This window comes from Argopecten irradians, chromosome 16 (assembly GCF_041381155.1).
Source record: "Argopecten irradians isolate NY chromosome 16, Ai_NY, whole genome shotgun sequence".
Taxonomy (NCBI): Eukaryota; Metazoa; Mollusca; class Bivalvia; order Pectinida; family Pectinidae; genus Argopecten; species Argopecten irradians.
Window position 1 is genome coordinate 17,751,709 of NC_091149.1, and position 16,471 is coordinate 17,768,179.

At 38.2% G+C, this 16,471-nt stretch overlaps 1 protein-coding gene across 7 annotated transcripts; it reads right to left on the reverse strand.

Moving 5' to 3' along the window:
* Positions 1-2,384: 2,384 nt before the first annotated feature.
* LOC138310499 (sulfotransferase 1B1-like) lies at positions 2,385-16,415 on the reverse strand. Of its 7 annotated transcripts, XM_069251742.1 has the most exons (8): positions 16,226-16,415; positions 15,621-15,765; positions 13,600-13,650; positions 12,265-12,450; positions 10,454-10,777; positions 5,875-5,978; positions 4,878-5,052; positions 2,385-3,702 (listed from the first exon to the last, which is right to left on the reverse strand). In XM_069251742.1, exons 4-8 carry the CDS (start codon positions 12,434-12,436, stop codon positions 3,590-3,592), a joined length of 888 nt encoding a protein of 295 aa, XP_069107843.1. In that variant the 5' UTR covers positions 12,437-12,450; positions 13,600-13,650; positions 15,621-15,765; positions 16,226-16,415; the 3' UTR covers positions 2,385-3,589. The 7 variants fall into 7 exon arrangements, with proteins under 7 accessions (XP_069107843.1, XP_069107844.1, XP_069107846.1 ...); XM_069251743.1 differs by lacking the exon at positions 15,621-15,765; XM_069251745.1 differs by lacking the exon at positions 13,600-13,650.
* Positions 16,416-16,471: the final 56 nt, after the last annotated feature.

Sequence of the window (16,471 nt, forward strand, 5' to 3'; positions counted from 1 at the left end):
TATCGGACGACAGCGAGTTTGGTGACAACACATTTATCGCCACCAAACAACCTACTTCAAGTAGTCCTGTCGGTCCGACAAACTATCCTCAGGGACCAACATAGAGACAAACACTATCATACAATGGAACATACGCGGATTTAAAGCGAACATAGAAGAATTAAAACATCTTATACAAACAAAAAACCCATCCATATTCTGCCTTCAAGAAATAATGCTGAAAGACACCATCAATCTCAGACAATTTACACTATACACAAAAACTCCAACAACAGGTGGCCGCGCATCAGGTGGTGTGGCGGTGGCGGTGCATAAAAACATCCCTCACAGACACATTCAGCTAAACCACATTATAATTTTCACAAAAGCGCTCACTTCTATCGCTACAAAAACCATTCCAAAATTCGTGCCAAAACCTACAAAGTTTCGTCTCTCAAATGATTCATTTATCAATAGATCTGGTAGAAATTTCGCTCTGGGGCGGTACTTGGCTTCGCCAACCGTCTCAAACTATAACAACTTAAAATTTGGAGAGCAAAAGCTCGAAGGTCTATCAAATCCGACAAGAAAAGTACTTGGAAAGAGTACGTCTCAAAAATTAGTTCAAATACATCTTTGAAGAAAGTTTGGGAAATGATTGGTAAAATCAGCGGGAAAAGAAAAGCAACACCATCCTCCCACCTCATTAATAAAAATAAAATATTTTCTTCAAAATCCGAAATAGCTGACCCTTTGCCAAAAATTTTGTTAAAAATTCATCCGTCAAAAATCATTCCAAAAATTTCAAAAATTTAAAAAAGAAAAGGAAAAGAGACGTCCTAATTTTAAATCCTCAAATAGTGAAAGTTACAATAGGCCTTTCGAGATACCAGAATTGCTCGAGTCCCTTGAGAAATCAAAGGACTCGGCAGCTGGACCAGACGAAATTCCATATATGTTTTTAAAACAATTACCAGACTCTTCACTAAAATGTCTTTTAACTATATTTAATCAAGTTTACTCTTCTGGCAAAATTCCCAAGTCTTGGAAGGAATCTACTTTTATGCCCCTTCCGAAGCCCGGGAAAGATGCTACTGATGCCAATAACTATCGTCCTATTTCATTGACGAGTTGTATTTGTAAAACTCTAGAACGTATGATAAATACTAGATTAGTTTGGTTCCTGGAATCAAACAATATATTAAGTCCTTTGCAAAGCGGCTTTAGAAACCGCAGGGGAACGGTAGACCGCTTAGTTAGACTAGAAACATTGATACGAGAAGCATTTGCCAAGAAAGAACATCTTGTGGCCGTATTCTTTGACCTTGAAAAGGCATACGACACAACTTGGCAATATGGAATCATGAACGATCTCCATGATATCGGTATACGTGGTAATTTGCCAAATTTTATTTCAAATTTTATATCTTACAGGCATTTCAAAGTTCGAACGGGTTCAACTTATTCAGAAACACAAACACAGGAGATGGGCGTCCCTCAGGGTGGTATCCTGTCCGTCACACTTTTTGGATTAAAAATTAACAGCATAACTAAATGTCTTGGCCAATCTACGGAAGGGTCTCTGTTTGTTGATGATTTCTTGATCTGTGACAGATAAAAAAAACATGCACACTATAGAACGACAACTACAACAATGTTTAGGCAAATTACAAAATTGGGCTGACGAAAATGGCTTTAGATTTTCAAGATCAAAAACTGTCTGTATGCACTTCTGTCAAAAACGAAAACCACACAATGATCCTGACCTCACACTCAATGGAATTAAAATTCCAGTAGTTGAACAAACTAAATTTCTTGGACTAATCTTTGATTCGAAACTGTCCTTTGTTCCACATATCAAACATCTTTTATCCTGAAGTAATGCATGACTTGTAGTTTGGCCCTAAATGACCTTAGTTGTCGATGGGCCGTAAAACTCAAACAAACAAACAAACAAACTAAACGAAAAATAGTTAATTGCATCCCGAAAAAAATCCGTGGCACTATATCCTATATGGAATGAAGTACTTATTACGCATGCACCAAATGCAAAACAAATTATTTTATATTGTATTGTTTTTTGTGTTAACTAGACATATATATACACGATTAAACACCAATTATTGTTCAAATGATGAATACCATTTATACTCTGTCGGCGGTGGAGCATCTTTATTCATACTATTTATATTTTTATATTTGTATGTTTAGTGCTATTTCATTTTTACAAACGATCACTCCGGTAAATGTTGTTACGCGTTACGTGCCGTTATCTTGGTATTTTTTCTTGAATCTAATTACAGTGATTAAAACTTTTTGTGGTTTGTTTTACCGACTACTTTAACGTAATCAGTAATATACAATGTGATGTAAGTACATGAAAAGAGAAGAAAATCAAACACGTATTTGGTTTAAACATTTTTATTTATCTAACGAAGAGACAGTGTATCAGATCATGTATCTGTATACAGACTTCAACCCTAATCTATGACTCTGTGATACATTGATATTCTTATTTACGAATAACGCCCTTGTTTTAATCACGAAAAAATAAGATTTCCCTTTGTTTTCATGCAAAATATGACATTCCGATTGTTTTAGTATCTCTTTGAGAGAAAAAAAAATCAGAGAAACCGTCGTTATTGTGACGTCACATTGATTTTCGGGGGAAATTTCCCTTGAAAAAATAATGGAATCGTACATTAAACTATCTTATTTCATTAGAGATGCTCCACCGCTGACAAATGGTATTTTTTTCGCTATCAAAAATTGGAACAGACAATTTAGTATTTTTCTTCAGTTACAAAAGTTACTTACTTTACACCATTACCACCAGTGAAAAGTTTGAGCTTTTTATTTTACTTCAAATTAAAATATAAAAAATAATTAATTGCATCCCGAAAAAATTATGTGGCACTATATCCTATATGGAATAAAGTACTGATTACGTATGCACCAAAGGCAAAATAAATTATTCTATATGCTGTTTTGTGTTAATTAGATATATGTACATATACACGATTAATCACCAATTATTGTTCAAATGATGAGTAGCATTTATGCTCTGTCGGCGGTGGAGCACAAAAAAAATAAATTATGAAAAGTCATGTCACTATTTCGTTATATATTTGGTTATGGAAAAAATTACTACACGGACTCAAACAGTATACATTTTTTCATACCCCTATAAAATAAGAAAACAAACAGTGATGTTAATCTACATCAACATGTTGAATACAAACATTTTGTTTAAAGCATTGATGTCACCATTTTTTAATTTCATCGGGGGTGTAAAACAAAACAAAAATCATAATATGCTGAAATAAAAGTACAGCGCCATCACTGCTTAGACTTAATACTTCAGGCTATTTGATAAAATAAAGTAAGTTGAAACGTGTGATTTCATTGATTTTTAAGACATTATTTTTTCCAAATCAGTACGTAACGTCGATATCTCTACAGTGAAATCACGATAATATCGGGTTTTCCTGCCATTCCGGGATTTTTTCATCGTAGATATAAAGAAAATGATCCGGCCAACCAAAACGTTGGATTTGGTATGATAAAAGTAATTATAATGCATACAACATTTATATCTATAACGTTTCTATTACAACGTATATTTGATTTCTAAATCTATATCCGCCATCTTTTCCAGCAACAGCTTATCAAACTTCTCGTTCTGGGCGACAGTAAACCTATTCTTCCAGTCGCCAACTTCACCTGCAGCATAAAAGTATTACAAACATTTTCAAATACAATACATTTCAGAGGTATACCATATCTTACAATAACACACAAAAGAAGTAGTATATATCTTATAGTATTTAATCTGAGGTTAAACACAATTCTTCACAGTTATCACATACTTGGAAGTAGGTCATTTGCCATGTTTATTACATTTCAGCGAATGAAGATCATTACACACGCAATATTTCTTCACGTGAATTTCACGTGTACGGGGACCAAAAGTGAATTGCACGTTAAGGCCACACAGAATTCACGTGAAGGTCACGTGGAAAAAAAAAACAAGTAAATTTCACGTGACGGGACTTCACGTGAAAATCACGTAAATTTCATGTGAAGAAATATTGCCTCTGTATGCTTGATAACAAATATGCCACACTTTACATATTTTAGTGTAACAGGGTGACTGTAGTGTGCTGCACGCCAGGCTTGAACCTGTGATCCACACATGGGGCCAACTCAATGAAAATGGATGTTGTCATACATTTTTTTGTATTTGGTAGATGGACTGATGAGTATATATGACAGTCATGTGATTTTTTTTCTCGAAAAATATGAGATTTGAAAAATTAATAAAAAATCGGGATATTTACTATAAAACCACAGGGCAATATATAGTCTCTATATGATAAAATAGCCAGAAATGCATATAAATAAACAATGTGTATTTCTAGCTATTTTTTTCATATAGAGACTATAAATGGCCCTGTGATAAAACAGAGCAAGGGACGGCAGTCGTCATATTGGATTTTACCCCCACCTCGATTAAAGTTATTTTTTTCACAATAGTATACCTTTTTCCTAGAGTCATAGTAACGCATCTGGAAAGAATAAAATGAATCGAATTGAAAAATTAAAATGAATTGGACAAATCCGTGGTCCCATGCCCTTTATGCTGAGCGTTAAGCAGAAGCTACGAATTCTATAGATTTTAGTATATACGATTAAAACCTGCTACACTATCCTCACTTTCACCCTTCAAATGTGACCAAAAAATGTTCTTGGGGAGGTAGCCCGAGATACTCCTGCCCTGACACCAGACTTAGACATCACACGGCGGATAGATTTCTGGTGTACCAGGTCCATCTAGCTGTCATAATGTCTAAGTATGGTGTCAGGGCCAGAGTATCTCAGGCCATAAGAGAGGTTACCTTTCCTGAAGAATGGGTTACTGCCGTCTTTACTCATGGACGTCTCCTCCCCATCGCTACTCTTCGCCTTCGACATGGCGTTAAATTCACATTTACTGGCAACGTCATCAAGAAATACAGGGTCCTGATTCGTCCCCAGAAATTCTGCCAACTTTTGTACACATCCACGGAGATCCTGAAAGGAAGTGTAGTCATATCACGTGATATGTTTTACAGCCAGCAATTCTGTATTTGCACATTACAGAGTTATCTACCCTTGCGTGTAGGTATTGGATATGACGTCATCTCTGTGCGAACGTAACGCCACACTTTTCAGGGAAAGTGACGTGAGTTTGGCTCCCAAAATAATGTCGTCACAATGGATACCTACCCGCAAGGGAGCTAACTCTGTAATGTACAAAGATGGAATGATCTCGAGGATAATATTTTCGTGGATATTGCTGTTATAGCGAAGATTCCATTAACAAAAATAACAAGAACCGTAGAGCCGGTAATTTTTGTCTTTTTTTCAGCGAATACATAATAATGCCACTTATTGTTCTTATTTCATGGATCAATATTTCGCAATCATAGCGATGACCCGCGAAATCGTACAAATATCATCCCGCAAAAATACCAGGCTATTTGGTAATAGAAAAGAGAAAAGTACTGTCATATTGTGAAATTTTAGTTTGCCTCTGGGTCCGGAGTTCGAATCCCATATGGGTAGTTGCCAGGTACTGACCGCTGGTCGGTGTTTTTTCCGGCTATCATCCACCAACAAACCTAGAACGTCCTTACATGACCCTGGATGTTAATGGGACGTTAAACTAATAAAACCCAAACGTTTTAAAATTGAAGTATCAATTTTCAAATAAATGTTCGACTATACGATATCTGACATAAAAAAAGACATGGATATAATTAGATCTGTAAGATCCATATGAATTTCTTTGCTGGTCTTTATTAAAAGCATTTGAGTGTAATTTCAGATCTTCAAGCCGTATCAACAACATACTTGTTTCATGTCCTCGAACGATAGAAACATTACGGGTACTTCAGGGTGTTTCTTCTTGAAGTTCAGCCACGACTTAACATGCTCGAACCAGGAATTATAATGCACTATAGTAAAAAAAAAAGAAGAAAAAAGAACTGTTATAATAAAACGTGGATTAAATGAGATCGGTCAAAAAGAAGAAGAGCACTGATAGTGACTAACACTACAATGACGAGAACCGGGGGTCGATGACATTAGTGTTTATCCCCGTATGTCTGTTTGCGAGTGAACTTTACACAATGTAAAGTTATAAGGTAATACAATGTACGGTCATTTTGTATATTTATTACAAATATTGTACTCAGAAGTAGTTTTTCACAAACCCTTTATATGTTGATGCTTAATCAAATGATAAGCTAAATATATTCTTCCAGCTATGTACGTAATATTCTCCTTGATGTTGATTGGTTGCTAGGGCTTAACGTCCTATTCATAGCTAAGGTCATTTAGGACGGCCCTTCCTATGTGTGATTTGTTGCGATGTGTGAATGCCTCTATGGTGTGGGAGGCTGAAGTTTATAAGTGTTGTATCTCCTTGTGATAGTGTTAACGATTTATAGTGCTACCTCAATGAAACGTGTATTGAAGTAAACGTGTATTGATGTACTGCTGATCGCCGATGATAGCTTTAGAAAGCGGAGTTAGGACAGCCTTATATAGCGGAGTTAGGACAGCATTATATAGCGGAGTTAGGACAGCATTAGATAGCGGAGTTAGGACAGCATTAGATAGCGGAGTTAGGACAGCTTTAGATAGCGGAGTTAGGACAGCATTAGATAGCGGAGTTAGGACAGCATTAGATAGCGGAGTTAGGACAGCATTAGATAGCGGAGATAGGACAGAATTAGATAGCGGAGTTAGGACAGTGTTATATAGCGGAGAGTAAGTACTGCATAAGATAGCGGAGATAGGACAGCATTAGATAGCGGAGTTAGGACAGCTTTAGATAGCGGAGTTAGGACAGCATTAGATAGCGGAGTTAGGACAGCATTAGATAGCGGAGTTTGGACAGTGTTATATAGCGGAGTTAGGACAGCATTAGATAGCGGAGTTAGGACAGCATTAGATAGCGGAGTAAGGACAGCTTTAGATAGCGGAGTTGAGACAGCATTAGATAGAGGAGTTAGGACAGCATTAGATAGCGGAGATATGACAACATTAGATAGCGGAGTTAGGACAGTGTTATAAAGCGGAGTTGAGACAGCATCAGATAGCGGAGATAGGACAGAATTAGATAGCGGAGTTAGGACAGCATTAGATAGCGGAGTTGAGACAGCATTAGATAGAGGAGTTAGGACAGCATTAGACAGCGGAGTTAGGACAGCATTAGATAGCGGAGTTAGGACAGCATTGGATAGCGGAGTTAGGACAGCATTAGATATCAGAGTTAGGACAGCATTAGATATCGGAGTTAGGACAGCATTAGATATCGGAGTTAGGACAGCATTAGATAGCGGAGATATGACAGCATTATATAGCGGAGTTAGGACAGCATTAGATAGCGGAGATAGGACAGCATTAGATAGCGGAGATAGGACAGCATTAGATAGCGGAGTAAGGACAGCATTAGATATCGGAGTTAGGACAGCATTAGATATCGGAGTTAGGACAGCATTAGATAGCGGAGATAGGACAGCATTAGATATCGGAGTTAGGACAGCATTAGATAGCGGTGATAGGACAGCATTAGTCAGCGGAGTTAGGACAGCTTTAGATAGATGCGTTAGGAGAGTGTTATATAGCGGAGTTAGGACAGCATTAGATAGCAGAGTTAGGACAGCATTAGATAGCGGAGTTAGGACAGCATAAGATAGCGGAGTTAGGACAGCATTAGATATCAGAGTTAGGACAGCATTAGATAGCGGAGTTAGAACAGCATTAGATAGCGGAGTTAGGACAGCATTAGATAGCGGGGTTAGGACAGCATTAGATAGCGGAGTTAGGACAGCTTTAGATAGCGGAGTTAGGACAGCATTAGATAGCGGAGTTAGGACAGCATTAGATAGCGGAGTTAGGACAGCATTAGATAGCGGAGATAGGACAGAATTAGATAGCGGAGTTAGGACAGTGTTATATAGCGGAGTAAGTACTGCATAAGATAGCGGAGATAGGACAGCATTAGATAGCGGAGTTAGGACAGCTTTAGATAGCGGAGTTAGGACAGCATTAGATAGCGGAGATAGGACAGAATTAGATAGCGGAGTTAGGACAGCATTAGATAGCGGAGTAAGGACAGCTTTAGATAGCGGAGTTAGGACAGCATTAGATAGCGGAGTTAGGACAGCATTAGATAGCGGAGTTAGGACAGCATTAGATAGCGGAGTTAGGACAGCATTAGATAGCGGAGTAAGGACAGCTTTAGATAGCGGAGTTGAGACAGCATTAGATAGAGGAGTTAGGACAGCATTAGATAGCGGAGATATGACAACATTAGATAGCGGAGTTAGGACAGTGTTATAAAGCGGAGTTGAGACAGCATCAGATAGCGGAGATAGGACAGAATTAGATAGCGGAGTTAGGACAGCATTAGATAGCGGAGTTGAGACAGCATTAGATATCGGAGTTAGGACAGCATTAGATAGCGGAGATAGGACAGAATTAGATAGCGGAGTTAGGACAGTGTTATATAGCGGAGTAAGTACTGCATAAGATAGCGGAGATAGGACAGCATTAGATAGCGGAGTTAGGACAGCTTTAGATAGCGGAGTTAGGACAGCATTAGATAGCGGAGATAGGACAGAATTAGATAGCGGAGTTAGGACAGCATTAGATAGCGGAGTAAGGACAGCTTTAGATAGCGGAGTTAGGACAGCATTAGATAGCGGGGTTAGGACAGCATTAGATAGCGGAGTTAGGACAGCTTTAGATAGCGGAGTTAGGACAGCATTAGATAGCGGAGTTAGGACAGCATTAGATAGCGGAGTTAGGACAGCATTAGATAGCGGAGATAGGACAGAATTAGATAGCGGAGTTAGGACAGTGTTATATAGCGGAGTAAGTACTGCATAAGATAGCGGAGATAGGACAGCATTAGATAGCGGAGTTAGGACAGCTTTAGATAGCGGAGTTAGGACAGCATTAGATAGCGGAGATAGGACAGAATTAGATAGCGGAGTTAGGACAGCATTAGATAGCGGAGTAAGGACAGCTTTAGATAGCGGAGTTAGGACAGCATTAGATAGCGGAGTTAGGACAGCATTAGATAGCGGAGTTAGGACAGCATTAGATAGCGGAGTAAGGACAGCTTTAGATAGCGGAGTTGAGACAGCATTAGATAGAGGAGTTAGGACAGCATTAGATAGCGGAGATATGACAACATTAGATAGCGGAGTTAGGACAGTGTTATAAAGCGGAGTTGAGACAGCATCAGATAGCGGAGATAGGACAGCATTAGATAGAGGAGTTAGGACAGCATTAGACAGCGGAGTTAGGACAGCATTAGATAGCGGAGTTAGGACAGCATTGGATAGCGGAGATAGGACAGCATTAGATAGCGGAGTTAGGACAGCATTAGATAGCGGAGTTAGGACAGCATTAGATATCAGAGTTAGGACAGCATTAGATATCGGAGTTAGGACAGCATTAGATAGCGGAGATAGGACAGCATTAGATAGCGGAGTAAGGACAGCATTAGATATCGGAGTTAGGACAGCATTAGATATCGGAGTTAGGACAGCATTAGATAGCGGAGATAGGACAGCATTAGATATCGGAGTTAGGACAGCATTAGATAGCGGTGATAGGACAGCATTAGTCAGCGGAGTTAGGACAGCTTTAGATAGATGCGTTAGGAGAGTGTTATATAGCGGAGTTAGGACAGCATTAGATAGTAGAGTTAGGACAGCATTAGATAGCGGGGTTAGGACAGCATTAGATAGCGGAGATATGACAACATTAGATAGCGGAGTAAGGACAGCATAAGATAGCGGAGTTAGGACAGCATTAGATAGCGGAGTTAGGACAGCATTAGATAGCGGGGTTAGGACAGCATTAGATAGCGGAGATATGACAACATTAGATAGCGGAGTAAGGACAGCATTAGATAGCGGAGTTAGGACAGCATTAGATAGCAGAGTTAGGACAGCTTTAGATAGCGGAGTTAGGACAGTTTTAGATAGCGGAGTTAGGACAGTTCTAGATAGCGGAGTTAGGACAGCATTAGATAGCGGAGTTAGGACAGCTTTAGATAGCGGAGTTAGAACAGCATTAGATAGCGGAGTTAGGACAGTTTTAGATAGCGGAGTTAGGACAGCATTAGATAGCGGAGTTAGGACAGCATTAGATAGCGGAGTTAGGACAGCTTTAGATAGCGGAGTTAGGACAGTTTTAGATAGCGGAGTTTGGACAGCATTAGATAGCGGAGTTAGGACAGTATTAGAAAACGGAGATAGGACAGCGTTAGAAACCGACGTTAGTTTAAGTTAAGTACACGTAACTTGTTGGAATTTAATCAAATTAAAACATGAGATAAATGAATAACCTATCGTTCATATGTATACAAATGTATTATAATATTTACTTTATCATTAAATATACTCACAATCTGTTGTCATATACAGATCAAAGAAATTGTCCCAGGTTCCAGTATAAGGTTTCATATTATCCACTTTTATTCGCTTCATGAATGACTGCATCGACACCGCTGTGTCTTTTGGGTTCCTGAATATATAGACAACCTTACATTGTTTGTCTACCATGGCCTGTGGCATGTGTTGGGGATAAAAATGTGACACGAGGACCCTTGGACTCTCCAAGGCGTCGATTTTGTCCACTGTTGCAATGTCCAAAGCAGGTAACATACCAGTATTGTAAACTGCTTTTCCGTTTTGCAACATAAACAAGATGTCGTAACCCCAGTGTGTTCCTGAAAGACAAAAAGTTTTGTCAGGCAATTGGTTTATAAAGGTCCCATTAACAGTCACAGTCATTTGTTGACGGCCTCCTCTGTATGTAATGTGGTGCGCATCCTCAATACTCTAGGGGTTCCGATCACTTACGATCTCTACACCCCTGGACTATCTCATAGTGAAATTAAAGGCAGCTCAGCGGAAAACATTTGACAAATTACAGGGCAGCAAATATTTCCTTTGAAGACTACAAAGAGAGCGACGCCTGACATCAAAGCAACACAGTCAACCACAATGTACCGTTATATGGCTCTTTTGATGAACATCAAATGACTAAATTACCTATTCTATTTTGTTGCCTCTTATTTTACTATGATATACATGTAGTCCAGGAGTGTAGAGATCGTAAGTGATCGGAACCCTTAGAATATCGAGGATGTGGTATGCGATGTAGTCCATAAACGTGGTGCTTTCAGAACTCAATAAAATGTGTTAAATGTGGATTTAATAGCAGATCACTGGAAGCTTTCTGTGTTATTCTTGAAGTGTGATAACTTCATTGTCAACTGGAGTTTTATGATAAATATTCAATATGAAGCAAGAAGATTTTCTAACGACCCTCCGATCCATTGTCGTGGGTTGACACTCATGATTCACGACATCGTTTCGTAGGCCTAATGTCAATGAAACCAGCCTGTTTATAATTTGAGCGTATTTGGAATCTATCGTTTTACATGCATGTCACTGTACAATTATCGTAAAGATTGGCGTTCGACCATGCCTTGGCCTTAATGCTCAGTGGGCCTATACATGTACGTGGCGAACCTCAATGCGTTCGAACCGTAGCCTACTGTCATATATAGGCTTATATTCAGCATTTTTTTCTTGGGCTTCAAGCCTAAGTCACCGTTTCATCAAAGTAGACGTGTATATCACTGACAATTTCTAATATCAATTTATCAACAAGTGTTTCTGTCTGTGTTTCTAATGTACAACAATATTACTACATTTAGAAGGCCTCATCGCTGAAAGTTAAAAAAAAACATTCAAGCGGCGTAAAACCAGGACACAATGTAAAATGTATTCTCATGTTGGTCAGAGATCAGCGCGTGACCAAGCATCGAAGATAAAACAGCAGTTATCTTATTTCATATCATAGTAATAACTGGGTCAGTACCGGTGAGATCATGCATTCGTATTACCCTAAGACTTATTTTTGTGGGATCAAAGTACATTAAGAATAACATCGTCTTCAAATGTCTCGAAAAATTAATTCATAAGACAATGAACTTATCTCCTTAAAACTAGAGAAACGGAAAATTAACCAGCTTTACGATATTGAATGAACAAAATAATTTCCCATCAATTTTTTTATCAGTAAATTGCAAAAAAAAAAAAATTATCAGTAAATTGCAAAAAAAAAAAAATATTATATATATATATATACGTATAATTAATTATGGATGACAGCTATAGAGCTTTACAAAGTACTTTATTTACAAACCGCATTTAGGAAATGTGTCGAAATATACATCGCCTTCCTTGTGCTTAAGATTTTTCACTGCTTTCAAATGGTCTTCAACTTTCCCTGGCAAATTGGGTGCAAAATGAACTCCATCGTAATATTTACTGACTAATACCTCTCCTCCTTTGTCCTCAATCTTTCGGAACTCCATGTTGAAATGTTAATCTGAAATGGAAAGCAATCACTAGGATAAAACACCAATAACCTCATCTATTTACACGTTCATCGATAGTGTAAACATTATTCCTCTGGACGATAAACAATAACAATATACGATAAACCATCTTTATCCTCTTGACTCATTAATTACCTTTTGTTTAAACGTTTGTAACCCATCCGTTCCGTCTTTAAATTCATAGCTAGAACCTATTAAATTTACTTTCCCTTTGAACACAATAAGAGAATGTGATAGTTGTCTCAAATATCGACAGTATGTTGAAACATGGTACTATAAAATGGTTTCTATTACGTATTTGCATATTACAGAGTTATCATCCTTGCGGTTAAGTATCAATTGTGACGTCATTATTTTGTGTGCAAAATTCTTGTTCATTTCTCTTAAAAGTATGACGTAATGTCTGCAAACACATAACGTCACAATCAATACTTACCCGCAAGGTCAGATAACTCTATAAATTGCAAATACAGAATACAAAGGAGACAATGTTGATGATAGGTTGCGTTTTGCTATATGTTGTTTTCCGCTATATGGTTAGGGGGGTCTACGTGCACCCCCCCCCCCCTCCCCCCCCCCCCACACACACACTAACGAACCAATGTTTTTCTGAATGTCTGTTTTACGAAATCTATAGGGTATTACTGAACTTCCATGACGTCATCTAAGATGGCCGATTTCACTAAAGGAAGTTGACATATGAGGCATTCAAAAACCATGAATAACAATTACAATATCAGGACCATATAATCAATATATGTAGTTTTATTCTCTCACGCAGGGAATTGAAAAAAATTGATTTTTAGCTCAAAATGGTAATTTTTTAGCAAATTTTTCATATTTGGCTTGTTAGCAAAAATGTTTGCCAAATGTGTTGTTTGACCTCTTCAGTACACACTCAACAAAAAACATTGTTACTACATTGTATTGCTCCGATTATGACGCCATCAAGATGGGCTGCCATCTCGAATTTCACTAACGTCATAACATTAAATTTTTTCCCGAATCAAATGAGGTATCAAAATACGGGGCTGGGTGTGGTCTATTGTCTCACTACCCATATAACCGAGTATCAAATACTATTTAATAGAATTACGACGTGTCTTGGGCCAGAGGACAAAACCTAAAGCCTTACTTACAGGGAGTAAATGCACACCGCATGATGGGAAGCCGTCCTTAGAGGACCCATGCTGTAAATATGAAGGTAATTAATTAATCAAATAAACAATCCTAACAGGGGGTAAAGGCAATGTCAAAGTGAGGCAATGTCACAAGGGAGAAGTCAGTTAAGACGAGAAAAATGATAATATCCTTAATTAGTCGCCTTTTATGACTATGCAATGAGAACAGCAGGTGTAATTCTAACGTCTGTAGGGCAAGGTCTACCAGGTGAACATTCCTGGGTTTTTTTCTATAGGAATGGATAACTGTAGGATGTTACATAGTTATACATGCATACATAGATAAGTAAATCTAGATAAAACACAGATAAATAATAAAAAAGTACTGATGATAATTTTATTAGGCCATTAAAAATCAAACCACCGTGCTTAATGCATTGTCACCCGAGGTAAAACTTGAACAACCCAAACACTACTTGTTTTGTCCTTGGTAAAGGGCAATTATATTTAACATTTTTTAAATGAAAAAAAAAATCTCATAATAAATATTATCTGCGAAAAGGACATATTTTATAAATATTGTCACGTTGCAAGTTAAATTTACGGATAGACCAACCTATGTTTTCCACATGTTCCGAAACCCCTTACCAAATCAACAATATTAAAAAAAAAAGGAAAAAGAAACAAGAATAAAAAGTAGACCCCTTCAACATATGTAAATAATATTAAAGTTCACACTTACCGTACTAACGTATATGATGTTTTAAGGACAATGGATTTTGGACAAGTAAAAATACATATGTGCATAGCTTATCAAACTATGTAACATGTCATGGCACATCAATCGACCTTCACCCGGTTTACGAAGCTACAGTTTAGGTCGTCAGTAGCTATCTATTTAATGTTACATACTATAGATAGCTTCCGTGTTAGACAAATACAATTTCAGGTGAGACAGGAGACTCTCCAATCGAGATGTAAGAGTATTTAGCTGTCAAACACGAGGCTTTACTGTTTTTTATCTCTCTACAATCCTCTGTAACTCTATGTCTCTAATAATGATGTGTCACCAATGCAAGGAAGGATGACGTGATCTGAACGGATTGTCGTCGCTGTCGTTGTGGCGACATTGGCTTGCTGTCGTCACGTCATGCTACTGTTATCGCGACGTTGTGATTCTGTTGTGGCGACGTCATATGATTCATTTGGGTGTGACAGGAGATTACCTTACCCCGGACAGCCTGGATATCCAATCATTTACCGGATTGAGATCTTTCTTTCTCTCATACTTGACAGGAGTGTCCCGCGATTGCCAGGGAGAAGATAACACTGTCTTTTACCGGGGTAGGGTCATTACATGCGGTAACTACTGTCGACGACGTCATAAATTTTGACGCATTGCGACTTTCCTATGATGGCGGCGCTTTGGAAACGTTTCTATATGACTGCATTTTCGTAATGTTTCGTTTTAAGTATGTGAGAAAAATAATCTTGCATGGGTCTGTCTAGTGGACAGGGATATCTCAACCCTCGTGAAAGATTTTGGCTGGCAAGCCTCGGGGTGACAAGCCGAAATTCTTCACTCGTATTGAGATATCCATGTTCACCTGACAGACCCATGTAAGATTATAATAATCTGCCCCTGGGGTAAAGACAAGCTTCACGAGATCATTGTACGTGAGACACACTGGGTAAGAGAAAAAGAATCATTCATCCTCTTAGGGGTGGGACAGGAGATCTCAACCCTCGGGACCAGAAAGCCTCATATTTTACGACTTAAGAAACTTAACCCTCGGGTAGTTCGCAGTTTTACCGATATGATATATGTATATCTCACCCAAGAATAGCGAAAAGCTATACGAATTCTGTGCACGAGAGACACAAAGTGGTCACAGGGTAAGAGAATAAGCATGCTCAGTGAGATAGCACTATAAAAATGTTCTAATATCACAAGGAGGCACAACACGAATACATCACAGCCTCCCAAATCATACAGACATTCACACACCGCGCTCACATTGCACACATGGGATACCTACCTTAAATGACCCCGGCTCGTAATGGGACGTAATAGCCAAATAAACCTAGTGACACTTCCGATAGTGACTATCTTACGTAAACCTGATAGACTTGGTGAAGGAAATGGTCAAAATTTCCACTATTACAACGCAGATAAACCGCAGCCTACAAAAAACATACAGGCAGGGCAGACTGTTGTTAAATGACCCCAACTACTACATGTAATATGACCTAATATCAACAAATCAATTAACCAATGGTCAATTTGTGTCCTCGATTGATATTGAGATACCGCCATCTTAAAAGTATAGAAATTATCTCTGCGCGTTCCTTTTGCAGATTCGTACCACTTGTACTGAATTTATACAGCACCGCCTAATGCGTTTGAGGTTTTTTCCCATTATGGTGGCAACCATTTGAAAGATACGCTTCAAATGCAAAACTTATAATACATGTAACATTACGGTTATAAAAAGTCTCAAAATGCATTAGAATACATGATCAATCCAATTCCAACAAATATAATGTTTTCACTAAAAAGGAAATTTCAATGATAACAAATGACGTACATCGGTTCGCCATGTTGGACCCAAGTGATACTTTTAAAGAAAGAAACCATTTGTACCTGTTTCTCCGGCTGGTGCAGCGCGTTCCATTACACATACAACAGATCCGTATCGATACAACTGGCATGAACCCGCAAATGAAACGCACGGAAAGTATTCTATTCTTTTGGTGGTATAGAGTTAAAAAGCTGGTCGACCTGATCTGCTTTCTTTTTATTACTTTCATATCACCCATCGTCTCTGTATGTACACTGTATCACGATTTAGCATTCGCATTGCTTTATCAATTATCTGTGTGTATGTCA